Source organism: Dipteris shenzhenensis, chromosome 1, assembly GCF_047967505.1.
Source record: "Dipteris shenzhenensis isolate YYH24624 ecotype China chromosome 1, Dip_SZ_1.0, whole genome shotgun sequence".
Lineage (NCBI taxonomy): Eukaryota > Viridiplantae > Streptophyta > Polypodiopsida > Gleicheniales > Dipteridaceae > Dipteris > Dipteris shenzhenensis.
The window spans coordinates 31824516-31852163 of NC_141596.1; the positions used below are offsets into that span (position 1 = coordinate 31824516).

General features: G+C 47.4%; 1 protein-coding gene across 2 annotated transcripts in view; it reads left to right on the plus strand.

Moving 5' to 3' along the window:
• Positions 1-5462: 5462 nt before the first annotated feature.
• The window catches only part of EMB1135 (RING/FYVE/PHD zinc finger superfamily protein), a 182471-nt gene continuing 160285 nt past the window's right edge, over positions 5463-27648 (plus strand). For both annotated transcript variants that reach the window (XM_087374238.1, XM_087374244.1), the window contains exon 1: positions 5463-6103. In XM_087374238.1, the coding sequence (XP_087230364.1) occupies positions 5642-6103 (462 nt within the window). In that variant the 5' untranslated portion in view covers positions 5463-5641. The remainder of the gene's footprint in view (positions 6104-27648) is intronic.

Below are 27648 nucleotides of genomic sequence, written 5' to 3' on the forward strand. Positions count from 1 at the left end.
TCATCGCCATGGATAGCCAGGTATGCCTTCTCTATTGCAATTAGGACTCCGTAGTAGTACCACCCACGCTTGACCTCTCCCTTCCAATTCTTTTCGCCCTTACCCGGTCTCCCATCTACAAGCCCACCACTTTGCATTTATTCGTACATGCACTGCCAACCTCCCTAGTGGTTCTTACACTCACGCTCTCTGTGATGCACCGCCAAAGCAGACCCACAGCCCCCTTTCTTTTACTCGTCCTTTGTTTAATTAAATTTTGCAATTTGTTATTTTCTTTTTTAATTTTGTGAATTTTGATTGCCTTTTTACTAAATCTCCTTTTAAACTCCTTTAAGTAAAGTCCCCTTATTTAAGTCTAACCCCTTCCTATCCTTTTACCCTCTAAATTCGCCTTTCCCTTCCCCCCCCCTTTTTAAATTGTCCACCCCTCCTTTTTTCTTCTCTCTCATCTATTACTTTATCATCATTAGATTTATCCCTTCCAAGGTTTTTTCTTATTACCTATTACTCTAATTATTCTAAAGTTTCAAAAAAAAAATCCTTCTTCTTCTTCTTCCAAATACGTAATCTAATGTTCTAACCACCCCACCTCCCACGGTTCTAAATTTTACTTAAATTGAATTCAATGATCTTAAGGCTCGTCTTAAGCACTTCTAACCCCTTCTTCGTTCATTTTTTATCCTTTCCCTTTTTTTCAAATCCCACTCATCTTACCATATCTCCCCTCCCATTCCTCACTAAACTACTCTCTCTTATTCCTTTAAATTTTATTTTTTTACCCTCCATCCTTTAAATTTCCCTTGTTCAATTTAGTTCTAATTTTAATTTTTAATGTGCTTAATTTCTCTCCTATTAGTCTTAGTATATTTAATTGCTCACATTAATATCATTTTTGTACTATCTCCCATTATTTTCTGAATGCTTATTAAAAAGCTCTACACTCACAAGTTCTCATTAACTTGACTAGTCTGAGGCTGTGTTAGTTTTTATTGTGACCCCGATAACAAGGGAGGAGTATTTATGACACCTGTCTTCCCAACTAAAGCTAAAGCTGGCTCTTACTATTTTTCTTGTTGGATGGTGGCAGGTATGCAGATTCTCCTCTTCAATAAAAGAGATGCTTATCAAGACTTCACATGCTTTAATTTTGTTTGCAAATATTTTTTGCTAAAACATTATTGGCATTCCTTGTTAATTAAACTCTTACATATTTTTATACATTCTCGTAGGTGTTTTACCTACTCACTCAACCCCTTCCTTTACTCTATAATGTTCTCTTTTTTCTCTTCCTTGACTCCTTTGTCTTTTAACTATGTAAAAGGGGTTGTTGTCTTGTCTACCACACACACACACACACACACACACACACACACACACACAAAAGTTATGCATAAGACTATGGTTGAACACCATGATGTACAACAAGATAGGCATAAGACTATGGCATGCCATCCATTTGTCTCAAGTCCACCCACATGTAGGTTCTTGTTAGCGGCTCTCTCTCTCTCTCTCTCTCTCTCTCTCCCCTCAAGGTGAGTCATTAGCACTTTGGTAGGCACAAGCACCATCAACAACAATTGGTAGAATTGTCAATATAAATGTTACTATACCAAATCAATGTTACACATTCTATTTCAAATAAAATATTCTAAAAAGTTATAACATTGGTATTGTCAAAAAATATCAAAAGATCCCCTAATTTGTTGTAGTGTATGGGAAGGGGCCTATCTATACATTAAGCTTCTTGCAGTGATCTTGTACTTCCCCCAAACTTTCCATTCTTCTTCAACCTGAACACATTGGTATAGTCATTATGATCCACAACAACATGTACTTGTAAGAGTTTTGTGACTTCCTCCTTCACAAGCTTTGCATAGTTTGGTTCCGTTGTGTGGCATTGCTATCTCTTGATTTTGTGTTTATAATTAGCATTATTCAATGTTGACAAGTACAGGCAGGGACTCTACCTCACTCGGTTTAGTCACGTGAAAAGACGTCTTACTATTATGTAACGAGGCTCTTTCTTGCCATATAAGAGCTTGACTTTATCTAGCTTGGATGGTAGAAGGGAATTATTGTGTTCCCAAGTTCAACTTCTAAGCTTGCTCCCTTACTCGAGTGCAAGGCTCTCATACTATGGTTCTTCATGATCTTCAATGACATTCTTGGCTATCATTCTCATTGTCTTGCCATCTTATATGTCTTTTGAGAACCTTTTAGCTCGGCTATGACTTGGAATAAGGCTATATATCTAATTGGTTAGAAGTTTGACTCCATCAAGTGAGTCTCTATGTCCTGCAAAAATAAATCAACTAAGCATGTTGCCAATTAGATACTTTCTTGGGGTTGGTTGTTGCTTGAATTGTAGCATCATTTGTTTTGATTGCTATGACTTATAACCCCTAATCAAGCAACACTTTGGGCCATGATTTTCCCCATAATAGAGCCTTCTCCACTTTGGTAAATCATATACAATCAAAATGGCAAATGTTTACTCCAACTGTATCACTTGCTATTGATAGAACCTATTGAATCATTACCCTTTGTTAACAACCCCATTCATCGTATTGTTTCTTATATTTTATGAAAAATTACTTCAAAGAGACTTGTGCACTAAGGTGCTATTTGCAATAGTTGCCCAAGTTGAGTAGAACTTTTGACTATTACTAGGCTTTCTTGGCCTTGAGATGTTTTACATATAGACATTTAGATTTATTAGAATGTCAGAATTCATCAATTTATGATTGTCTTAACTACGTTGCTTTTCTATCAAGCTGAGAATGTATGTGTATGATTGTTTGTACATGATGTCACAAGTAAAACCATGCTTTAACTTAAGGCACTTAGTGGAGAGAGAGAGAAAAGAGAAGGGGGGTGAATTTGAACTTGCATACATTGCTCCTTAAGCTTGCCTCATGATTTCCCCCTCTACCAGTTATGATTCGCTCTACAAATTGATATTTTCTTTTTTGATCATTGGTGTCTTTCCATCACTCCTGCTTGCTCCATTGTGGATCTATTTAGGTCTTGTCTTGTTGGACTCTTTCCACCATTTTTGCTTGCTCCATGCTGTGGATATTTTCAGTTGATTTATTTTCTTGTTGAATCTACAAGAAGAGAAGAAAGAGAAGAAGGGTTAATAACATAAGGTCATTCTTGTAAATAGAAAGGCATAGCCTTTACGATTAGCGAGCCATACTTGCTTATGACTTACGGGGAATAGTTAATGTACAAGAGCCATTTGTCCCAAAGTATCTTGGCAACTTGCTTGTACATGGTGACGACTATGTTGCTCGAGTATACAACATGTACATAATATAGCAAATTGGCGGCTCTATCATATTAGGGTTCTAGGTCCCCACAAATAGTGCTTTATAGCCATGCCTTAAATTTGTTGCATATCTTCAAGCTTTAAATATGCCCCTAAAGTTTCCAAAAAAAAAAAAAACTTCATAACACCCGCAATGGTTTTGGTGGTGTCATGGAGTCCTTATTTTAGCGTGGATGAGTTTATCTTTCATGATTGTCCAACGTGGGTTGAGTTTCCTAGTAGTTGGTTGTCCTAGTTGGGGAGGGTATTGAGAGGCTTGCGAGTTCTTTGGGTAAGGTTCTTCTCATTCCTCCATCAGTGAGAAAGAAAATTGGTCTTAGAATGGCCTAGATCCTCAAGGATAGATGGCAAGAGGTATGCGAGTTTGTAGAGATCATGTTTCCTCATGGTTTTGGTCCCTTCCTCTATTCTTGTTTAGTCCTAGTGAAAGAAGCCATTACTGGTGGGGGATGAATTTGAAAATGTATGGATACAATTGGATATTAGGTGGAGACTAGAATATGATTGAATGTGTAGAGGATTGTTCTCATTTGGGTTAAGGGTTGTTTGGGATGAAATGGGATGCTTGTGAGGAGTTTTGTTTAGACTAGGAGAATGGATAGGTTCTACTCTTTGGGGGAGGGGTGGTGGATGCAGTCCCCCATGGGTGGCAGGTATCTTTTGCATCCTGGTACCTCAGATCACCTTCTAATTCTATGTAACTTCTCCTTACCAATTGGGTAGGAATGTCCCTGGATGTCCCTTTAAATTTTGACAAATGGCATCTTCGAAGTAATACTTGTGATCTAATCAACAAAGAGAATGGATAGGTTCTACTCCTTGGGGGAGGGGTGGTGGATGCAGCCCCCCATGGGTGGAAGGTATCTTTTGTACTGGTATCTCAGATCACCTTCCAATTCTATGCAGCTTCTCCTTACCAATTGGGTAGGAATGTGTCCCTGGATGTCCCTTTAAATTTTGACGAATGCCATCTTCGAAGTAATACCTATTGTGATCTAATCAAGGCTAGGTGGAGAGAATGCGCTGCTAGTATTATGTACCCATGTGAAAAATGGGTTGTTGTCATAAGAGGACTGTTGGGAGATTGATAGAATCAAAAGAGCATGTGAAGATGCCATTGGAGGTAAGGGGTAGCCTAAGGTTGGCAATGAAAAGCCATTCAAAGTACTTGTATGTCTCCACTATTTTGGTGGAAATAGAGGAGGCAAGAGTGCATGATTGCTAAGGGAACCTAGTCACTGAATTTTGGCACATACAAGTGGTTTTCATGATGAAATTGAGCAACATTGTGGGAAGGCTGTTGCGAGTCTCAGATGACACAAGAAGGTGGAAGATGTGAAAGTGTGGGCATCTGATGATTAGCAGTAAGGGTAAGCCTTGGCTTCCACCACGGAGGAGCTATGGGAGCCATAATCAATAATGAAGGAGAATAGAAAGGCCGATGGTTTAACTATTGAGTTTTTTTGGCTTCCCTCTGGGTAGCCTTAGCATTCATTCTCATTTTGTAAAGTAGAATTTCAGAATTTTTAGGATTAATTTGCTTGGCTACCGTAAAGTGGGAGTTAAGTGTACTAATGGCTTTGAGACGAGCTTGGCAGTGAGCATTCAAGACCTAGGGCCCCTCCTTTTTATTGTCATTCTGTCTCTCTCTCTATTCAATACCTCCCTTTGTTTTACATTTTGGGTAGGCCTTATAAATGACAAAAGTACTTCTTTCACCTGTTTGGCTTTCTGGCATGTCTTGATGGAGATTCTCTTCACCACCAAGCCAAGCAACCTATGGTGAAATACACTAGGAGCACTCAATGAAATGATGTCCACGCAATGGTGTAAAATGCCACAAACAGCGCCCATCTTCCTCCCCATTTTCTTCTTGGTCGGGCGTCGCCTCGGTTGCAGCACTCAATGAAATGATGTCCACCCAATGGTGTAAACTGCAAGACGCGGCGTCCATCTTCCTCCCCATTTTCTTCTTGGGCAGGCGGCGCTCACCAAGGGGCATGCTCCTATGTGGCTGCCACTCGGAGGAGCATGATTCGTAGTGTAAAAGGGGCAGCCTCCCATAGATAAATATGGGTGAATTATGAGGATATTCAGGCTTGAAGGTTTAGTAAAATGCTCAATGAGCGCAATAAATTTAAGCACGAAGAGAGTTTGGCTATGGCGTACTAGGGCTTTGCAAATTCATGACATTGCATCCTCATCTGCAAGCTCTCCCTGCTCCGTGATTGTTGCCAAGAGCTTGGCTATGGTGCAGTTTGCATTTTCTCACCACCTTTGATCGCCACAGCTCACGGACCATCTCTCGCCATGGTGATCGCACTCGGTGGCCCTCCTGCGCCTGTTGTTGCCACCGCTCCCACAGCTTGCCAGGTGCGCTGTGCCGGCTGCCGTGGGATCTTGAACGTTCCCGCAGGAATTGTTGAATTTCGTTGTCCGAAATGCAAGCTTCCGCAGATGCTTCCTCCCGAGTTGCGCCAGCAAGACCCCGGGCAGGGGATTGATCCCTCCAAAACACAGCTTCCCTGTGCCAATTGCAGAGCCCTGCTAAACGTACCGCATGGGCTGGAGAGATTCGTTTGCCCGCAATGCCGGGTGGAACTCGCTGTGGACATGTCGAAACTCCAAAATTATCTAAGCTCCCTCACAAATGTCGGTCAGCCAGGCAGAGCACTAGAGCTGCCCGATTTTACTGCGAGCTACAAGGAGGGAATTGGTTCTCCGTTCTGGAAGGAAGAGCAAGGTCCAGCTGAAGTAGAAGAGGTCAATGAGGTAAGCTGCTAATTTGAAGAAGAGGGAATGAATGCCGTTGCCTTGTTGCTTGGATACTTAATCGTCGGTAAACTACCGCTTACATCTGTCGCCTGTTGTGCGCGGAAAGAGAATGCAGATTACATTAAATGCTTCAATTTTGCAAGTATCCGCCACTGCACACTATAAACTATTCGCAATAGACTACAAATGAAACTTCAAACGCTTCAAGCTCACAAGTATACCTCAAGTTGTGCTCTCTCCCCCACGTTAGGACCTTCAATAGAATTATATGGAAGAGCAAGAGCAGCACCTAACTGAATACCAAATGCCTCTCTTACTATGGCCGTTTGGGTTGGCACTGTTAGAAATTTACCCAACAGAGGGTACGCACAGTGGAAGACTTATAGTAATGCCTAGGAGCTCACACAGTGTGGTGTGGGTGTGGAATCACAAACTTCTTTACTTAATGTGCATCACATAGATGTGCAGACTCATCAATAGACAATGAACCAGCCAGATAGAGAAACCACCAAAATATATTTCTGTCCCAAACTATGGACACAATACAAAAGATATAGATCCAGAGTTCCACCAATGGTGTGGTCCTCTGATCTTACCACAAGGTCCTTCTCCTATCTGCCAGTTATCTCTAGACTCGAGCTCGCGTGCTCCACCTCGAGCATAAGTAAACTTTCCGTCCAAAGATCTCAGCACCTTGCTGCCCTAGTAGGCAGCCTAGGCTTCAGCCCCAAGTGAGCTCAGTCTGCAGCAACTCTGGCCCTGATTTGCCTCCCGGATGTAGGCCCAAAGATCAGGCTTCTGCTGCTCCTGCTGCTCCTATGTTTGCTGACTTGCTGGATGTGAAATGAGGCCTGTGGCCTCTGCTTTTATAGGCCCCAAGGGCCCCTTGAAGTAACCGACCAGCCAGCCCTAAATGGGCTGACTGGCTGGTCTGTTTGGGCCGACCAGTCTGCCCCAAAACCAGCCCTTTAAGGGCTCCAAAAACTAGGGCTCTTTGGCCCACACTTCTAGGGCTTTTGGCCCTCCAATCTAGGCAAGGGCCCAGCCTATATAAGGCATGCCTCTTCCCACTGGCAGCCCCATTTGCTGCTCCACCAGGCCCCAGCCATGTCAGCGCCTGTTCACCCTGCTGCTGCTGGTTCTGCCCTCTGCCAGGCTCTTCTCCAGCCACGTGTGCAGCACCGTACTGAACCGTACTGCTGCTGACATCATCGTGCCCTGCCAGGTCAGATTTAGGGCTTGCTGTCCCCGCCTTCTGCTCCTTCCACAGGTTCCGTCCTTTGCAGCCTTCTTCTCTTGTGAGGTGCTGCCCATGTGGCAGCCCTCTCTCTCTTCTCTGGGCATCTTCTGCCCTAGGTCTCCCTCCCCCACGCTCTCCTCATTTGGGGGCTTACAGATGGGGAGGTGACCTTTCCAACAGGCACCCTCTCGGCACTATTATCAACCATGTACTCATGGTCCACAACCAAGGCTCATCTTGAGGTGAGTGTTGAGCTCTGACTTTTCAATGCTTTAGTGGAGTCTCCATTGCATAACTTTGAAGTCGGCTTTTGAGGGCTTGGGAAGCACTTGGACAAATATTATGGTAGATGGACCAAGTCGAGCTGAGCTCAATCGTGCTCAAAATTCCACTTTGATGACCCATGGAGAATATAAACGGGCTACCCAAGAGAGAATATTTGAATCTTTGCACGCTGTACACATGCTAAAGGCCTCACACTCGGTGGTACTATAGTTGTCTTCAAGACAACATTCTACTACCTTAGCATATAGGGTAATCTACCTTGCCCGTAAGTTCAAGACAACATTCTACTACCTTAGCACATAGGGTAATCTACCTTGCCCGTAAGTTCAAGATAGTAACCTAAAGGTCATATGGACTTGGGTGTTGTTTTGTTTTGGTATCCCCACCTCTTATTTATTCGTTTCTTATCCCGTAAGGGACTATGGATTCATGGTGGTTTTTTTGCTAATTAGGGCCGATGGTCCTTTTCATGAGTATTTGGTCAAGCTGATCCTATTAAAAGATTCATTTAGGCTTTAATGTTGCCTTTAGCATGAGAGGTTAAGGTTTCTTAGTATGACAATGGGTTCCATTCCATGGTCCCTCTACATTTATTCATCCTTTTCACTCTTTCAGCTCTCTCTTCTTCATCTTACTCTCTCCATATGTTTTTTTCTATCCTGGAAGATTTTATTTTATTGTTAATTTCTGATACTTTACATTTTTGTAATACGAGAACTTAGTGGTTGTGCCACCTTTTAGTAATTTAAAAAATTGTTTCTATGTGCTGCATTGGTTTATCTATTGTTACCTTGTGTTAGCATTGGTGTTTCTTTGTTTTCCACCAAGATTGAGTTCTAGCGCGACCACTTCTTGAGAGGATCAGAGCATGGACTCATCCTCAGACCCCGGTACCTAGAGGATAGAGGAGTCTCACATGCACCGAGGATTGCCATTGGGCAGATGCAAGTCTCGTCCCATCATTTGAGGATTCAGAGAGCAATGGATTTGCAGGTTGTGGACGATGGGGGAGGTCGAGACAGAGGAGCACTTTTGGTGTGCTTGTCCAGCTTACTTTGAGGTCCGAGGATGATACCACTGCCTCTCGCAGGAGGGACATAGGATTGGCCCACTCTCACGGTGGATCCACTTTCATGACTAGGTTTGCGTTGGGCTCTATTGGATTGAGATGCGAGGGCATAGAGAGATACTGTTGATTGCCGAGCCAGAGACAGTGAGACCACATACGGCACTGAGAGTAGTGATCAAAGCACGCACGATTGAGGTCCGGTCTATCACAACTCTCCTCAAAGGAGACTGCTAGGTGTCATTGGATATAGAGGTCGAGGAGACCACGTCCTCCACCATAGCTAGAGACAGCTCGACAGACTTAGATTTGAGACATCTTGATAGCCCATCGGAGAGCCATCACGGCACCGGGTTTTGGATTTTGAGTCTTAGTTTTTTAGTTTTCAGTTTCCGTTCAGTTTCGAGTTTTGAGTTTGAGCTCTTGAGTTCTTTAGGTTAACATAGCAGTCAACAAGGGCCATAGGACACCCTTTGCTTCAGCCCTTAGAGGCTTGTATGAGCTACTTTTCTTGATGTACTTGTTCCATAGGCCTGTGGGCCTTTTGAGGACGTTAATCTCTCTCTCTCTCTCTCTCTCTTTGTGGCACTTTTGAGATAGTGCTTCTAGGCACACTTCTAGGATCCACTGACAAAGGGTTGGCTTTTTGATACACTAGTGCGACCAACTGCCATGTATGCAGCACCCTTCTAGGGAGGTGATCTACCCATGATATAGTGGAGGAAATTTGAGCGACTACAGGTGACTATGGGGTCCAGGATGATTCGGAGTAAGCCTTCAATTCCACATGAGATAGTACAGGCAGAGTTTGCGATGACACCTCTACAGCTCGATGCCATCTTTTAGACAGTGACATTAATCCACAGAGTCTGGGACTTACCTCGATGGAGACTACCGAGGCTGGACCTGGCGTCATCAAGACGACTAGTTGAGAGTGGAGTAGATGCATGGTATGTGCGTATATCCACATGGCTTGCCAGGCACAGTATTTAGATGGACATGCTCCCTCCCTTTCAGTTCAGCATGGACGTACCTCCTGAGTCGATCTTGCGAGATGAGATTAACCATATCACATGGTTAGATCTCCTCCAGCTCCATACATCTCGGACTTGTGGGGGGGATCAGGAGCTCCTCACCAAGTCTCAGTTCTATCGCGACCACTTCCTGAGAGTATCGGAGGAGGGATTCATAATCAGACCCCAGTATCTCGAGGACTGAGGAGTCTCGCATGCACTGAGGATCGCCATTGGACATATGCGTGTTTCATCCCATCAGTTGACGATCGAGACGGGGAGAGCACCATGTATACCCAGAGAGCAACGGATTCGCATGATATGCACATTGAGAGTGGTTGAGATAGAGGAGCATTTTCTATGTGCCTGCCTAGCTTACTATGAGATCAGGGGACGATACTACGGCCTCTACTAGGAGGGGAGCGGCTTCGGCCCGCTCTCACGACTGATCCACTTCCATGACCAGGTCTACATTGGCCTTGTCTACATTGGCCTTTATTTGCTTGGGATGCATTGACTCGCATGATATAGAGGTTGACAGGGCACATCGACACGTCACAGACTTTAATGCATTTGAGTCAACTCCAAGACATAGTGGGGTGGAGGAGGAGAAACTAGTTGATGTGCGGGCAGCCTGGATCACTGTGAGAGGGACGCAGAGATCACTTGCGGCATGGAGAGCGACTAGAGCATACTCTATTGAAGTCTGGCCTATCACAACTTTCTTGAGGGGAGACCGCCCAAGACGAGGGGTCACTCTAGAGATAGCCCAACGGGTTGAGAGATTGAGGAGACCACGCCATCTTTCGCCAGTAGAGCGTGAGACAACCCGATAGACGTAGATCCGAGATATTTTCGCCGCTCATAGACGAGCCACTGCGGTGCCGGGTTTCGTCCCAACTCTCAGCCTACTTCAGTTAGCATCTGATTTATACTTGATTTTGCCCGAGCTATTTGGCTCTTTAGATTAGTTTAGTGTTTAGCACTCAGCAAGGGCCCTAGCGCACCCTTTGCCCCAGCCCATTGAGGCTTGCATGAGTTTTTCCTTTTTGGTGTACTTTGTACTTTGTCCCATAGGCCAGTGAGACCTCCCGCGGACATTAATACCTACCTCTTACTTTCTTTCTTTCTCTCTCTCTCTCCCCCCCGTACAGTGCTCTCCCTACTCTGCTCTCTCCTGCACAGTCCCCTCCCTGCCCGCATAGCTCTGTCCCTGCTCTGCTCCCCTCATGCACAGCCCCCTCCTCGTTCTGCCCTCCCCCCAGAGCTTACCCTTATTGCTTATGTGATGACTTGAAATGCTGCATCGGGTTGTATAGCAGGGACGCCCCAAACTCATTTGGCGTGGGATTGAAGGCTTATTGCGAATCATCTGTGAAAGCATGAGAACCTGAAGCCTCTCAACTTGAGCCCAATCTGTCTCTGATAGATCTAGCCCCCAACAAGGGCTGCCATAGGGCCTTGGAAGTGAGAATGAAAGCACTGTTGCTTGAGTCTGGCCAACGTGGCGTACCCCCTGCTCAGTCGGACCTGTAATGCTGGTCACATCGTACAGATCGGGCCGGAGAAAAGGACCCCTAGGTATGTGTAGGATGCAACCACCTCGATTGGCAACTCATCTAGAGTGCTCTCAGTGCATGGCTGCCATGAACGTGTTGAAGATCATGACCTTGGTTTTACCAAGGTTGACCTTCAAGTTGTGTATCTTACATAAGGTATGAATTGCATCTAAGTGTCGCTGGAGACCCTTTGCTGATGAAGATAGAAAGGCCATGTCATCTGCGTACATGAGAATATGAAGTAAGGATCGGGCTAGAGAGTGGCTAGAAAGCTCCTAGGGTCCCATTAAAGGTCTCAAGCACGTCTATGTAGAGCCCGAATGAGGTCGGTGATAACGGACAACCTTGTTTGATCTCAATGTACTCATGATCTCCCTTGTCCACCCTGCATCTGTTCAAATCCTTGCGTGTACCTGTCCTTGTGTCCCCGAGGAAAGAGGGCTGCACATGGTGAGGTCCCAACCTCCTCACGTAGGTCCCTGGCAAAATGTGAGGTCTCGAGGGGAAGTAACTGATTGCGACGAATAGGTCTTCATGGGGAGGTTGTCGGATCTGAATCTATGTGACCCTAGCATGTGGATCTCTCCTCTTGATGGAGATCGTCCTAGTAAGGGATAGTCATATAGTACTGCCACTTCTCTCGATCGTTGGATTCCTCCTGTCTATTGGGTCTCATCGGATGGTTTAGTTGTACCGAATGCACGTAAAGATTTCATAGCTATACTGGGACTGATGGCCTCATACGGCTCTTCCCGTCATGACGGCGTCCCCCTATATTTAGCCATGACGGGAGGCTCAGTACGTTTTGGGTTGTGGTATGATTTTACTCCGAATTGTAGTCAGGACGATAGTTTAACGCGAGTTCGAATGCTTTACGTATGACTCGCCGTTATCTACGGCCCATCCGGTTCCTGTGATTCAGGTTCCTTCTACTTTTGGCTTTAGGTGAGTGCAATTCTGCTTTTGCTTCTGGCTTCTTAAAGGGAAAAGCTCTAGGTTCCTGCAAGGTTGGGTTCTTCAGCGGTTCTTCAACTAGCGATGCGATAAAACAATCGAGATGGAGGCTTAGGTAGAACTGGAGGATGAAATGACTGAACTAATCCAGGAGTTGTCTTCGACATCCCTCGGCACCATAAAGCTTCGGTCATGCAAGCACCCATAAAGCTTCGGTCACATAAAGCACCCACCTAAAGCCTTTCTATATACGAAATTTTCCAATGCTAATCCTTCTGCTTGCAAGTCACAGTGCTTGGACTGCACCCCTTGTCCATCATTCGAGTGGATATGGAGAGGTCCATTTCCATCCAAGGCTATGGACACAATACAAAAGAGATAGATCCAAAGTCCCACTAGAGTGTGGTCCTTTGATCTTACCACAAGGTACTTCTACTATCTGCCGGATATCTCTAGAACACTGAGCCCACATGCTCCACCTCGAGCGTATGTAGACTCTTCGTCCTGATCCCTTCCACCTTGCTGTCCGGAAGCCAGCCTAGGTGGGCAACACCTTGCTGAGCTAGGTCTGCAGCTCTACAGCCCACTTGTCTTCTCCTGGATGGAGGCCCACCAGTGGCTGGTCTGCTGCTCCTTCTGCTCCCTGAAGTGCTGCTCCAAGTGAATGAATTGTGAGGCATCAAGCCTCTCCTTTTATAGGCCCCAAGGGCTGGCAAACCTACTGACCCAGCAGCCTTAAAGGGCCGACTGCTGGTCGGTTCAATTTCCCCCCCCTGGCCGACTGGTTGGGTCCCTCCTGGGGCTCCATATTTAGGGCCTTTGGCCCTCATTTCATTGCAGGGGCCTAGCCCCTATGCAGGCCTGCCTGGCCAACCTGTGTGGGCTATAAATATGTGCCCAAGGCCAGTCCCTTGCAGTTCTCCTTGCTGCTGCTCCTGACCACCTGGATGCCCACTCTCTAGCCCAATTTAGGGCCTCCAAACCAGCCCAAAACCTGCTCCACTTCTGCGCTTATCCATCCTGCACATCCCACCACGTGGCAGCCCTGTTTCTCGTGCGCAATCAGGTCCTCTCTCCATGTGGACAGCCTCTGGATCTCCTTCTGCCAGATCTGCCCTCGAGGAAGCCCTTTCATTTCCAGGTATCTCTTCATATGTGCTGCCCACATGACAGCCATCATGCTGTCCATGTGGCAGCCCCTTCTTTTCACTCTTTTCTCTTGGCAGATGCCCTAGGTCTCCCTCCCCCATGCTCTCCTCATATGGGGGCTTACAGACAGGGAGGTGACCTTTCCAACACCCCCTCTCACCGACACATCTCGGCCCAATGCCAATAACTCCCTAGTAGTAGTCCTCTGGAATATTTCGATGTCGAAATCTTTTCCTGGCTTTTCATGTAGTGGCTCCTGGTCCACCAGGTCCAGTTCCGTTTCCGCTTCCGCACACAATCCTGGTACATAGGTCCATCTCTGGAAGTACCTCCTGGCACCACCACCTTCAGTCACGTTCCCGCCTTCAAACTCGAGCAATCCAAACGCCACGATCTTCCAGTTGTCCCCCTCATAATGAGTGAACAACCTGGAGTCCTCCAGGCACCATGCTCTGAGGGTCCATTTCAACCCGTCCTTCCTTTGGCAAGGTCCGCAACAAAAGAACCATCTCGAGAAATGAAATCCAAGAATATCTCCAGATAACCTGGACCACGAATTCTCACTGAGCTCTCAAGCAGGTACTCTTCTGGCTTGAGACACAGTCCCTCTTCTTCCTGTAGATGATGTTTCAAGGAAGAGCAAGAAACCTTGAAAGGAGGACAGCAAAAAGAGGAAAGCAGGTAGTCAAGAAGGGAGTACGCCTTCCAAGAAGAAAAAGGCTAAGCATCATCATAGCTCTTCAAGTCCTTCTTCTTCTAGTTCTACCTCTTCATCCTCATCTTCGTCTTCTTCTGGGTCATCAAAGCCAAGGCATTAGAAGAAGTCATCAGGAAAGAAAGTAAAGGCCAAGGAGTTCAAAGGTGGGAAGTCTGTCAGGTTTGCTACATTTAATGGCCAGTATGGCCAGACAGAAAAAGCCATGCAGTTTATTAGGCAATTTGTTGCAGCCTTTGGCATGGAGAAAGTTTCTGGGTCCTCCAAGCTGCGAATGGTTAGTTTGCACCTGAGAGCATTGGCTAGTGCATGGTGGAGTGCACAGACTACAGCTGACACTGCTCCAAGCAAGTGGAAGGGCTTCAAGAAAGCCTTCTACAAACAGTTTATGCCCAAGCAATTCAAAGACCATGTCCTTGTTGCCTGAGATGACTTGCATATGGATGTAGGAGGTACAGTTTGGGCTACAACCAGAAATTTTGGGATGCATATTTGCAAATCACTCCGTTCAAGAAGGTCCCAAAGAAGACCTAGGTAAGAAAGTATAGGTTTGGTCTCACGTCAAAGATACAGACTGTGGTTAATACCCAGCAACATAAATGCATATGCATGATCCTACCACAATGCCTTCTCTTTTTGCTGGGACAGCAAACAAGAAAAAGCCAGCCACACCTCAGTCAAAGAAAAAGGAGTTTCCCAAGGCTAAAAAGAGGGAATTCCAGCCTCAGATTCCGAGGGGAAACCAAGCACCAAAAGCCTTCAAGGGTAAACTCCAGTTTTTACCTGAGCAGATAGCCATTTTTCGCAAAGAGGGGAAATGTTTCAGGTATGGGAAAGAAGGGCATGTGGCTGCCCAGTGCCCCGAGAAACCTTCGGGTTCTAGGAAGCAGAGAAAGCCACCAGGACAACAAAAGCCAATGGCAGGAGGAATTACAGACATTTTGGGCCGAGTGACGAATCCAGAGGAAAGAGAGTTGCTGCTTTCTTGGGGCAAGATAAGAGACTAGCAGGCGCTTATATTGTTTGATCCCGGGGCTACAGATTACTTTATCTCAGAGGATTTAGCCCTGAGGCTGGGGATAAAGATAGAGGAATTGGGCAGGCTCTGGATGCTGACCAGATGTCCTGTGGGAACCCTTTGCCAGCTACTCCCATGATAGGGAAGCTACGTCTTCATGTTCACAACTATGTTGATCAGGAAGATTTCTTCATCTCCCCACTAAAACATCATGACGAGGTTTTGAGTATGCCTTGGTTCCATCGCAAGGCAATGAAACTAACTCTTCCCGAGAGAGTGCTTGAGTTTGTACATAGGGGTCAAATGCAGCGTGTGGTTGCTAGGAATAGAGGGGAAACCATCCCCATTGTATCATGTTTCAGTTGGAAAAGCAATAAAGTTTGCAGTTTCAGCGTATATGGTTTTTATAAAAGAAAGAGGTGCTGAATTGCAGTTGAAATGATTGAGGCAGATAAATATAGATTTCAGTTTTTTGTAAACCTTAAAGATTGTTTTTCTTACGCTTTGCCAGGGGAGTTACCCCCCTGAAAGACGTGAAGATCATGGCATAGAGCTTATTCCTGGCAGTGCGCCACCTAATAGGCCCCCATACAGAGTTAGTGCAACTTAGTGAGAAGAAATCATGGCCGAGGTGCAAGACTTGTTGTCCAAGGGGCTGATTTAGCCTAGTTCTTCTCCATTTTGCTCCCCTGTATTGCTTGTACAGAAGAAAGATGGCACTAAACAAAATGACCATCAAGAACAGATTCCCAATTCCGTGCATTGGTGATGTGCTGGACCAGTTAAATGGAGCGTCAGTTTTCAGCAGGATAGACTTAAAGAGTGGTTATCACCAAGTGAGGATACAGCCTCAGGATGTGCACAAGACAACGTTTCACACTACTTGGGCTGTATGAGTATCTGGTGATGCCTTTTGGGTTGACAAATGCCCTGGCTACTTTCAACATAATGATGGATCGTATCTTCCGACCTTATAGAGAGTTCACAGGAACCTTCTTCGATGACATCATTGTCTATGTTCTTACTACAGAAGATTTATCAGGCATTTTACGGATATAGCTGCTCCTCTTCACGACTGAACCAAGAAAAATGCAGCTTTCAGATGGGGTACTCCACAGAAGAAAGCATTGACCACACTCAAAGAGAAGTTGACCATAGAGCCAATTTTGATAGTTCCTGATTTGTATCAGCCATTTGATGTGATTGTGATGTCTGTGGGGAGTGTGTTGGGACTGCATTGCACCAGAATGGTCATGTAGTGGCCTACGAGAGTAGGAGACTCCGAGATGCCAAGAGATATTTGGTGCATTGCACCAGAATGGTCATGTAGTGGCCTACGAGAGCAGGAGACTCCGAGATGCCAAGAGATATTTGGGAATCTATGAGAAAGAGTTGCTGGTTGTGATTCATGCCCTCCATACATGGAAGCATTATCTTTTGGGTGCATACTTTTACAGTAAAGACTGATCACCAAAGTCTGGGATATTTCTTGACTTAGACTAAGCTCTCCGAGAAGCATATGAAATGGGCAAACATGCTGTCAATGTATCATTTTCAGATTGTCCATACTCCGGAAGCTCAAAACGGAGTGGTAGATGCCTTGTCTCAAGGATCCCAGGTGAACAATGTAACTATTGCTTCAAAAACTATTCGGCATTGGATGCCAATTGGATGGATGAAGACACGCTGTCTGATCATCCACAACTTTTGGATATTTACAAGGAAGCTTTTTAGTTGAGGTAAACTGAATAGAAGCCGAGGGGATGTCACAAAGTTGTAAATTCTTCAAAGTCAAAGTTTTCATTTACCATTTATTTGATCATAATTAAAGAGTCTCTCATTTATTTAATTATGTTTAAAAAGTTATATTTAATTGGTCAAAGTATTGACCTTTGTCAAAGATACTTAACCTCGGTTAAGTAAGCCTAACCCTGGTTAGGACGACTTGACGTATGCTAAGAGGTTTAACTGCGGTTAACCAAAGAACCTCTGACTCCAGTCAAAAAGAGTTGACTTCGGTCAACAAGACTTGCTTTAGCCAAAGTAGGTTGACTCCGATCAACCTAGATCATTACCGACTCCGGTTGGAGAGTTCTATTATTAATTAAGGCGCCTTGACCCTTGGTCAAAGTCCTTAATTCCGGCTAGAAGGGGTGGCTTTTGTCAACCACAGAGTTAGTTATTTTAATGTGCACATGTTTTGCTTGGAGACACCCACAGAGACTAGGATTAGTCTAGAATTTATTTGCATGCAAAAGTGCTAACGATTAATGGGTGCCATGGCTATGTGCGCTTTAATTAATGGTTGCCGGTTTTAAGAGGGGTTGATTGCCCAAGTGCTATGGAGCCCAGTGGGTAGCCAGGAGATATCCATGTGACTGAGGGCTATGAAGACCCTAGAGTTTTGCCCTTTGTGGCATGTAGTTAGTTATTTTGACACTTGGCATGTTGCCAAAAGAAGTGAGGTGTGAGCTCTTTTGTAAGGATGATTTCACATATGTTTCTCAACTAAGCAGCCCGTGAGCTGAATTGTAACCTGTACTCAGAATTTTCTGAATGAATAAAGACCTTCGGGGGGTCCAGCCCGACGATTGTCCTGGGCCCTAGTGTGCTTGTGTGTGTGTGTGAGAGAGAGAGAGAGAGAGAGAGAGAGAGAGAGAGAGAGAGAGAGAGAGAGAGAAGAAGTAGAAGTAGAATTTATTAACGTCCTCGGGGGGCCAAAAAAGGACCCATGGGACCCGTCTCGATACAATGTAAAAAGAGTCTCCTCAAGGAGAGGGGTCAGGAGTCTATGAGTTCCTGATGACAGGTAAAAAGACGAGTGACAAAAGATCCCAATGCTGCCGGAGAGGCAGTGAAGAGAACTGATGTCAACTGAGCGGAGTCCCCCAGTATCTGCTGGTAGTCCTCCCTGATATGTGCATATCGGGGGCACTGTAGAGCTACATGTGCCTCCGTCTCAACTGTCTACATGTCACAAAGAGAGAGAGAGAGAGAGAGAGAGAGAGAGAGAGAGAGAAATATTAACGTCCGTAGGAGGCCTCACGGGCCTATGGGACAAGGTACAGAATCAAGTAACTCATACAGACCACTGTGGGCCGGGGCAAAGGGCTCACTAAGGCCCTTGCTGAGTACTAAAATGCTATACTAGTACAAAATAGCAAAAAAGTTGCAAAATAGCATGAGGGTGGCATGAAAATATCAAGTGCTCAGAGCTAGAGTCCCAAGTACATGAACCGGCTCCACATATCCAGGTTGCATGGTGGCCCTCTGATGAGATGCAAAGAGCTCACGTATCTGCATCTATCGGGTTCTCTCCCGCAGTGGTGGAGGGCGTGGTGTCCTGGATCTCTGGATCGGATGGGCTATGTCAAGGGTTATGCCTCGCCTCGGTCGATCTCCCTTGAGGAGAGCTGAAATAGGTCGTACCTCGATCGTGTGTGCTTTGGTTGCCTATCGTGTCGTGTATGGTCTCTGTGTCCCTCGTCCAGCAGTGTTGTGTCGGCTCTCTTCACTGATCCATATATCTCTCATGTCGGCTAGCTCCTCCTCCTCTACCCGAGAGTGCTTTATCCGTGACCTGTCTGTGTGCTCAGTCTACCTTAGTACCCTGTGGTGCGGTGGTCCCATCCTGCTGCTTTGATATGTCGTAGTAGCGTCTCTCTGGGTCGTCGCATTTCCATCGGGTATAGCCCAATACAGACCTTGTCCTGGAAGTGGATTAGTTGTGAGAGTGGGCCAAAGCCGTGCCCCTCCTGAAAAAGGCAGTGGTAGCGCCCTCGGATCTAATAGTAGGCTAGGCAGACACATAGCAAGTGATTTCTCAGCAAGAAGAAGAATTCATGACGCTGAATTACGAAGGTTTATTTTGGGAGTGGGTTAACAACAGTGGGTTACGTTTTACTACTCTAATTGATGGCTGCTGAGGCGAGAGTAAAACAGTACCCAGTGGTGGAACGGCGAGTGTCTGAATCGTGGAATCACTCCAACCTAAAGGCTGGATCCTGGAATTCTGCTTTGACTGATAGAACAACCCTCGATTGCGAGACCCTTGAAGATAGCGAAGGATCCGCATACCAGCATCCCAATGGGTCTTCTTAGGTGTTTGCACTCCATTGGATCACTGGGGTCATACTTGGACAATTTGGTACTGGGGTCCGCTCCAGTCCTTTTCTTTTCTTTTCATTGTTACATCCAGATGTATTTGATTATGTATGATCAGACTTAGGGTTCAGCACGGGTGATGATGCTCGTTTCAGTAGCTCCACCCTTACTGTGATTTGTATCAGGTTTTCTTTCAGTCTCATAGACCCATCGGTCTTCTGAAGACTCTAATAAAATTTCTCTCTTTCTTTTTCTTTCTGACATATGAAAAGCCTCCAGACGCTCGAGTGAAACGTTTGTGGGAGTCTGGGACACAAAATATCCTTTTGTCCCCTGTGAAATCTCCAAACCCAGGAAGAAGTGTAGGAGATCGAGATCTGTCATCTCAAAGGCCTGGGAAAGATCTGCCTTGGTCAAGATGGGTCTGAACAAAGCTGTGAGGGGCTATAGCCTGTTCAAGGGCCTGCTTCCCGGACCGAATGCACTGGTAGCAAGTGGCTCGGGCTGGGTGTGACTCTTGCTTCCTTTTGTTCGTCGAACGAGTCCGGATCTCGTCTTCGTGTGACGGGCTGTCTGCAAGCCTTGTTGCGAGGGCTGGCGTGTTAGAAAAGTCACTGCCCCACCTGTGAGCCCCTGTTTTGAGGGGACAAGGGGGGCAGGGGACTGCAGGGGGGTAGGGGACAGAGTACCTACCAGGCTGGAAACCCGTGGGGTAGGGGACAGAGTACCTACCAGGCTGGAAACCCGTGCAGCAGAGGAGAGGGGCGCAGCCCTTCTACGCAGCATATGGAGCTGGAAATGGCGGTGCCTAGGCTCTGCATCAGCAGCCCATGTGCTGGGCACATGAGCCCCTTTTATAGGGCTGGCCCAAGCCAGCCAACCAGGTCGGTGGAGGCCAGCCTACAGGTCGGTGCTGCAAGCAGGGGGCCGACCCCCTGCTGGCCGGTTTTTACAGCCCCAAGCAGGGCCTATATAAAGGCCCCTTTGCCCCCCTCATTTCTCATCACCTGCACTTACAGCCTTGCACACAGGCAAGCGTGCAGAGGAAGAGAAGTGACTTAGCATTTGACAGCATCCTTTGGCTGTTTGTACCTACTCACCCGTTGAGCTTTTGTCTGCCCACGATTGTGGAAGAATATATATCTGAGTTTTTGACTATCTCTTTCTTAGATCGGGAGTGAGGTGTGAGTGATTCTATCCTCTATTTCCAACGTGGTATCAGAGCTAGGTTCACCTTTATTACAGCAAGGATGGAGGACAAGGATTCTACTGTTGCCTCTTCAGCCCCATTTCTTTCTTCCTCCTCCTCCAGATCCGTCTCATTCATTATCCCGAACTTCGAAGAGTCAGGGAAGCTAGACGGGTCAAACTACCTGATCTGGAAGATGAAAATCTGGAGCCATGTAGTGGCCCGGAAGTTGTGGAAGCTAACAACGGGGGTGGAGGCAAAACCGGAAGACTTGCTGGACAGCAAGGGGAAGATGGTCATTCCAGTGGATGGTGAAGAGCTTGAGAATTGGGAAGAGAGAGATGCCCACTCCCTAGCATTAATCATTAGGACCACGGCGGACTCAGTTCTTCCGCAGATCTAGATGGCCGAGACGTCTGTAGAGGCGTGGGCTATCTTGAAAGATTTGTATGACACTGACAATACATCTCGAATTTTGATGCTCCAACATCAACTGTATAATTTGGACATGACTGAGGTAGACAATGTTCATGACCATCTGACAAAAGTCAAGGTGGTAAGGGACCAGCTCGCGGTAATTGGTCAGAAGGTAGATTCAAGTCAACTGGCATTGTTGAATTTACATAAGCTACCTCGAAGTTTTAAGAGTTTCGTGACTACGGTCACTGCAGGACAGAGGACCAAGCCTCTCACCTTCGAGGAGCTTGGGCCTTTACTATTGTAGGAAGAGGCTCGGGAAAAATTGTTTACTCAATCGGACGAGAAGGCTCTCGTGGCAAGGGACAAGCCCGGCAAGGGTAAGTTTAAAGACTCTAAGAACCAAAGCAAGACCGAGGATGCAGAGAAAAAGAGGTAGATGAAGTGCTTCTACTGTGAGAAGCTTGGTCATTCTGCTAAAGAGTGCCGCAAGAAGAAGGAGGACCTCAAGAAGGAGTAGTCCAAGTCCAAGGAGGAGCCAAAGACTGAATCGGCAAACGTCACGATTGGCGCTCTCTTCATCATCAGTGAGTATTGCTCTGCTTATGTAGTCAGTGAAGGAGAGGAAGGTTGGTATGTGGACAATGGAGCTTCAAAGCACATGTCCAACAAGAAGGAGTGGTTCAAAACCATGGAAGGTACACATTTCGATTCCAAGGTCACTGTTGGGGATAACCGGTCATGCCCTATGAAGGGTGTCGGTAGTATTCCATTCATCACGACTGCAAGAAACGAGGAGTTGATTTCGTGTGTACTGTATGTACCGAATTTGTGCAAGAACCTGTTGTTTGTTAGTCAGATGGACAAGCACAATATGTCGGTCTTATTCGACAACGGCAAGGTCACTGTCACATCCAAGGCAAACGGACAGGTGGTGGCTCAAGGTGTTGAGGAGCATGGGCTATATCGGCTCAACGCTTTGTTGGTGCACGGGGACCATGGCATATCCAGATTATGGCATGAGTGGTTCGGTCAGGTCAACTATGGCACTCTCTCCGAGATGCAGAAGACAAAGATGGTGGATGGACTTCCACCGATTGCAGGCAAAGATCGTGTCCGCAGGGCTTGCGTGGAAGGTAAGCAACACAGGGACAAGTTTCCACAGGAGGCCCCATTATGGGCCAAGAAGCTGCTCGAGTTGGATCACGCCGACATCTGCGGTCCAATGTCGACAAATTCATTCGCAGGTTCGCGGTATTCTCCCTGCGCTACCCCTACGCTACCCCTTGCTTTCTCCTTGCGCTACCCCCTCTGCTAACCCCTCCGTACCCCCTCACTACCTCTGCTACCCCCCCTGCTACCTCTGCTAACCCCCTCCGCTACACCCTTCACTACCCCCGCTACCCCCCCGCTACCCCCTCTGCTACCCCCCGCTACCCCCTCCACTACCTACCCCCTCCGCTAACCCCCCTCGGCTACCTCGCTACCCCCCGACTACCTCGCTATCCTATCGCTATCCGCCCTGCTACCTCGCTACCCCCCCCCCCCCCCCCCTCGCTACCCCCTCTGCTACCCCCTCCGCTAGCTACCCCCTCTGTACCCTCCCGCTACCCCCTCTGTACCCTCTCGCTACCCCCCCCTCCCCCCCTGTTTATTTTATTTAAATAAAAAAAAAAGAAGAAAACCCAGGGGGGGGAAACAGCAGCTCCGACCTCCTGCAGTCCCTTCTTTGCCCCCATAATGAAGGGAACAGGGGGATGAGGACAGGAGACTAAGTGGGAGGACCCTCGATCTAAAACTGCATATGCGTGGAGATGGGGAAGGGGAATGGTGACAAGGCGAAAACACAAAAGCAACTCAATCTGGAGGACTTCAACTCAGCAACCGGAGGGGTTTGACAGTGGACAGCACTGCGGTCCAGAAGAAAGGGGCCCACCCAAAGCCCATGCCGCTCACCACATCCTTGACCTCTATGGTTACCACCACTATTTCACCACCATCATCCGCCTCATCATCTATGCCACCTCTCTCCTCCCCTTCTCCTGCATCATCATCACAGGTCTCCTCTCCAGTAGCCTCACCATTGGCTCCACCAGCCACGGCTCCACAGTACTTTCCCCTCGTATCACCTCTACCTCTCAGTCAGCCACCCTTCATCACCTCGTCCGACCTCGCTACTCCTACGTATCACTCCCCCGCCCAGATCATACTGTCCCCACCCTCAGTACAACCTCAGCAGCCCACCTTCATTCCAACCCCTCTCGAGATCTAGTTCCCACCTGGACCAGGACATCTTAGGCCCCCGCTAGATGCTTGGGACTCCCTATTGGTTGAGATACACAGCATCCGGGCCCGTCAGGCAGAGCTGACACATTACACCCAGCTCAGACACGACATCACACAGCTTCGAGAGGAGCTCGGGACCCTCGGAGTAGCGCTTGGAGGGATCCCAGTCACAGAGATGGAGGCACAGATAGCCACGATACAGTCAGCTATAGCAGAGACGACTAGATGGGTGGACGTGGCAAAATGGGAGCCCGCAAAGGCAACCGTTTCAGTCGCCATACATGAGTACCAGCGGAGGGCTTCGAAGGCCCTCAACTTCCGGATACGAGGGATCACGCGAGACAGCACCAGCACCACTAGGATGCCCATGGAGGAGGCGATCACCTTTGTGACCACCACCTTGGGGGTCCCCGACCATGGCATAGAGGGAGCATGGGGTGTTGGGAGAGATCCCAACCGAGAGCAGCCCCTAGTCATTCGCTTCAGAGATTCACATGCTCGACTAGCGACACTCCGACGCCGAGCCTCTCTACGAGAGCATCCCACCCTGTCCATGGACGAGGATTTGATACCACTACAGATTGAGGAGCGACGAGTTCTTCTGCAGTAGCGGGATGTTGCCCACAAGGAGGGGAAATGGGCCGTGGTCCGAGATGGTAGGTTGTTGACTGGCACCCGTCAGGCTCCCACCCGTACCCCCTAGGGGGATGGGGCCTATGAGACTCACGTTTTCGAGACCCTAGACTGCACCATTTGGAACTGTAATGGTACCTTATGATCAGACCCAGGGAACTTCTCGGAGTCTTATACAGGACGAGACATAGTCTTTTACACGGAGGCACACTAGAGCCTAGAGCGTCCACTACTGATAGTCAGTGGCTACACATGGGAGTCAGCCTTCAGGGATGAGACGAGGGATACATGAGGAGTCCGAGGATCAGGTGGGGACGCAGTATTGTACAGGTCTTCCCTCGCTGGAGCCATCTCCATTGAGAGGAAGGAGGCACACTTCCGATTCATGTGGATCCGGATCCGACGCACAGACACCTGTGACCTTTTCATAGCAATATGCTACTTCCCGCTAGACACATCCCACTTTGCCATAGTGGCACGAGAAGAGGGTGAGACATCGCCATATGCACCCTCACATCAGGATATCCCAGACCTTTCAGCCCGCGGGGTAGGACGAGTACGCGACAGGCACCACTCCTGGACTTCCGAGACGACTCTATCATGCTGCCAGACATGGACCTAGACGGAGCAGGTATGACCAGGACCTCATCGGACCGACAGGGGCCTGTTACACCATATGGACACGCGCTCCTTGATTTGGGCAGGATGCATGATCTCATCATCTACAATGGGCTCGACCTATGGCCCTCCTCAGGTGGTTTTACTTGCTTCCCACACGGGGGGGGCACTAGTGTAGTAGATTACATCATGGGATCCCCTACCTTCACTTCATGTATCACTGACTTCACCGTAGCACCACTCCCTCCAGGAGCTGATCACACATACCTATTCTTCACTATCGCCACCCCACGCTTAGCCACACCACACACACCACATAGGAAGCACGACACCTACCACGACATACACTTTGATCACAGCCTCTTACCGGCCTACTTTGGATGCCTAAACAGACTCCTAACCTACATCGATCACATACCACTCATAGATGACCGTGTTGCCCTGATTAGTCGCACACTCCACGAGGCTGTCCTCCAAATCTTTCCCCACACCACACGGTCCACTAGACCACTACCTCTTGGTTCTGTACCCTGCAACAATTGGTACGATGTGGAGTGCAAGGCTTATTGTCGATAGCTCCGACTTGAAACCAGATGTCATCTCTTGAACACACCAGACACGGTACGCAAGTACCGACGTCTCGTACATCGGAAGAAGCATGCTTTTCTTCGTCAAAATGAGGAGGAGCTGTTGCACATCTTGTACAACAACAACTCTAAGGATTTTTGGCGGAGATTCCTTGAGCGTAGGTCCCCATCACCCCTCACCGACACGAGAGTCTGGCACACGTATGCACACCATCTATATGATGTCCCACACCAGCCCACTCCAGACCTCATACGCACACCTCGTTGCACCACTTACACGTTGTTCACCAGAGGGGGAGTTAAGGACGCGACATTGAAACTGCACAATGGCGGAGCTAAGGATCACGAGGGGCTATGCATTGAGTTTATCGCATATGGGATCGACACGTTAGCCCCGATCCTAGCAAAGCTATTCAATGACGCTGTTTGCCTTGGCTTCCCCCGCACTTGGACACTGAACACCATCACCCCCATCCACAAGGTAGGGGATCCCATGGACCCGAGTAACTACAGGACTATCATGATTGGACATGTGATGTCCAAGATCTATGCAGTTGTATTGGATGCATTGGTCAGCCTGTTTGCAGAGATGAGAGGGCTCAGAGGCTCTCGATTCCTCCATGAGGTTGGCAACAGAGGGAGACGAGCGATGCTGGTATGCACGGACTCACAGATGGTTTGTGAGACTAGGGTTCCACATCGATAGGATACCTCATCCCCATAGCCGGAGCTGTATCTTTGTGGGATATAACGAAGAGTCCAAAGCCTATCGCCTATTCGACCCGGACAAGAAGAAGATCCTTATCAGCAGGTCTGACACATGCCTCTTCTCAGGTGGATGTTTTAAGTCTCCAAATTTTGATGAGAGGTGGAAGGTGGTGGGTCGAAAGGGTAAGGTCCTCCCTAAAGATCTATCTATTTTTGAGGTGATTAATCTAGGTATTTTGCATGGGGGATCATAGAGGGAACAGCCTAACTCCCTACATATAGAGAAAGTACATTCTAACAGTGAAAGGGTTTGCATGGATGGTCTATAGCCTAGGCCCTCTACCCCCAACATCATTGTCCCCTGAAGAGGAGATGTGCGAGGCAAAAACCATTAGAAGCCAGGTTTGGAAAGCACAAGCAAGCAGAGGAAACCCTTGGGCGAGCTCAAGCAATGAGGATCTATATCAATGGATAACACAAAACAAGTATATTATAGTGGCTACCCCACGCTCTTCCTTAGGCCAATCAAATCCAACAAAAATTTGCATGCTACTTAGAGGCCTTCATCAAATGTCTTATTGATCAAATATCCATGTGAGCTCAAGTAGCTGCCTCATCGAAGTAAGCATCACAATGCTCAATTGATGCTCATTGATGTGGAGATGCTAGTGCCTTCATCTGAAAATCCTCCTTAAAAACCCAAAGCCTAAGCAAACATGCACACCTCGTATGATAACGCTATCCTCATTGGCATAGGAGTCAAGAATTTCTTCCTGCAACCCTGCAAACTTGCACCCATGGTAGTTTTTGTTGGGATAAATGTGATCAAGGGCTTGCACTAAGGTGCATGTGTGCATCTAGGGGAGTCACATGTGTGTGTGTGTGTGTGTGTGTGTGTGTGTGTGTGTGTGTGTGTGTGTGTAGTAGAAGCACGCCTAGTGCTATGAGGTATCAAAAACCATGACACAAGCTTCAAGGAAGAACCTAGGAGCTTGAGACTTGGATTGGGTATGGACGGTGTGAACCCATTGGGTCTCAAAAGCACCTCTTACAGTGTATGGCCAGTGATATTGGTGAATTATAATCTTCCACCCTCTATGGCGATTAAGAAAGGACATGCTATGTTATCCCTTCTAATTCCAGGGAAACATAAAGTCAAAAATCCTCATTTTTATTTGGAGCCTTTGATTGACGAGCTAGAGATACTTATGTGATCTTTGAGGAGACCGAGCCACAGCTTGTAGAAGAGGTTCCAGAACTTCCGGCATTGCCCCCACCCAAGGTCACCATTCGAGAGGTGGAGCCGACTGAAGACCTCGAGAAGGAGGAGCATGCCATTCCAGAGCCAGCTCCCAAGTCAATTCCATCAAAAGCACCTCCATCTGAGAAGAAGCTACCTCAATGGTATTTGAAGACGTTAGCAGACTCACGGGTCACGGACATTCTCGAGAGTAGTTTTGGAGTGCGGCGGTCTCTCAACGAAACATGAAGACTCCCTCCGTGAACTACGCTTGGTAGCTCAGCTTGTGAAGCCCCGTTCCTCCCAGGAGGCGAAGGATATTCCATAATGGCAGGAAGTCATGCAGGGAGATGGATGCCATTTTGAAAAATGACACGTGGGATTTAGTGCCCAAACCAACCAAGCGGAAGGTCATTGGGACTAAATGAGTGTACAAGCTTAAGTTCAAGTCAGATGGGAGCTTGGACAAGTACAAAGCAAGATTGGTGGTGAAAGGCTATGCACAATCAGAAGGACTTGACTTCGACGAGACCTTCGCCCCCACAGCTAGGATGGTGACTATTCGGACAGTCATTGCCCTGGCTGCTCATCACAGTTGGCCTATATGGACGTCAAGTCTGCATTTTTGAATGGTAACCTGGAGGAGGAGGTATATGTGGCACAGCCACCAGGATTTCAGATCCCAGGATCCCCATCAAAAGTCTGCAAACTGAAGGCCTTATACGGATTGAAACAGGCTCCCAGAGCTTGGTACCAGTGGA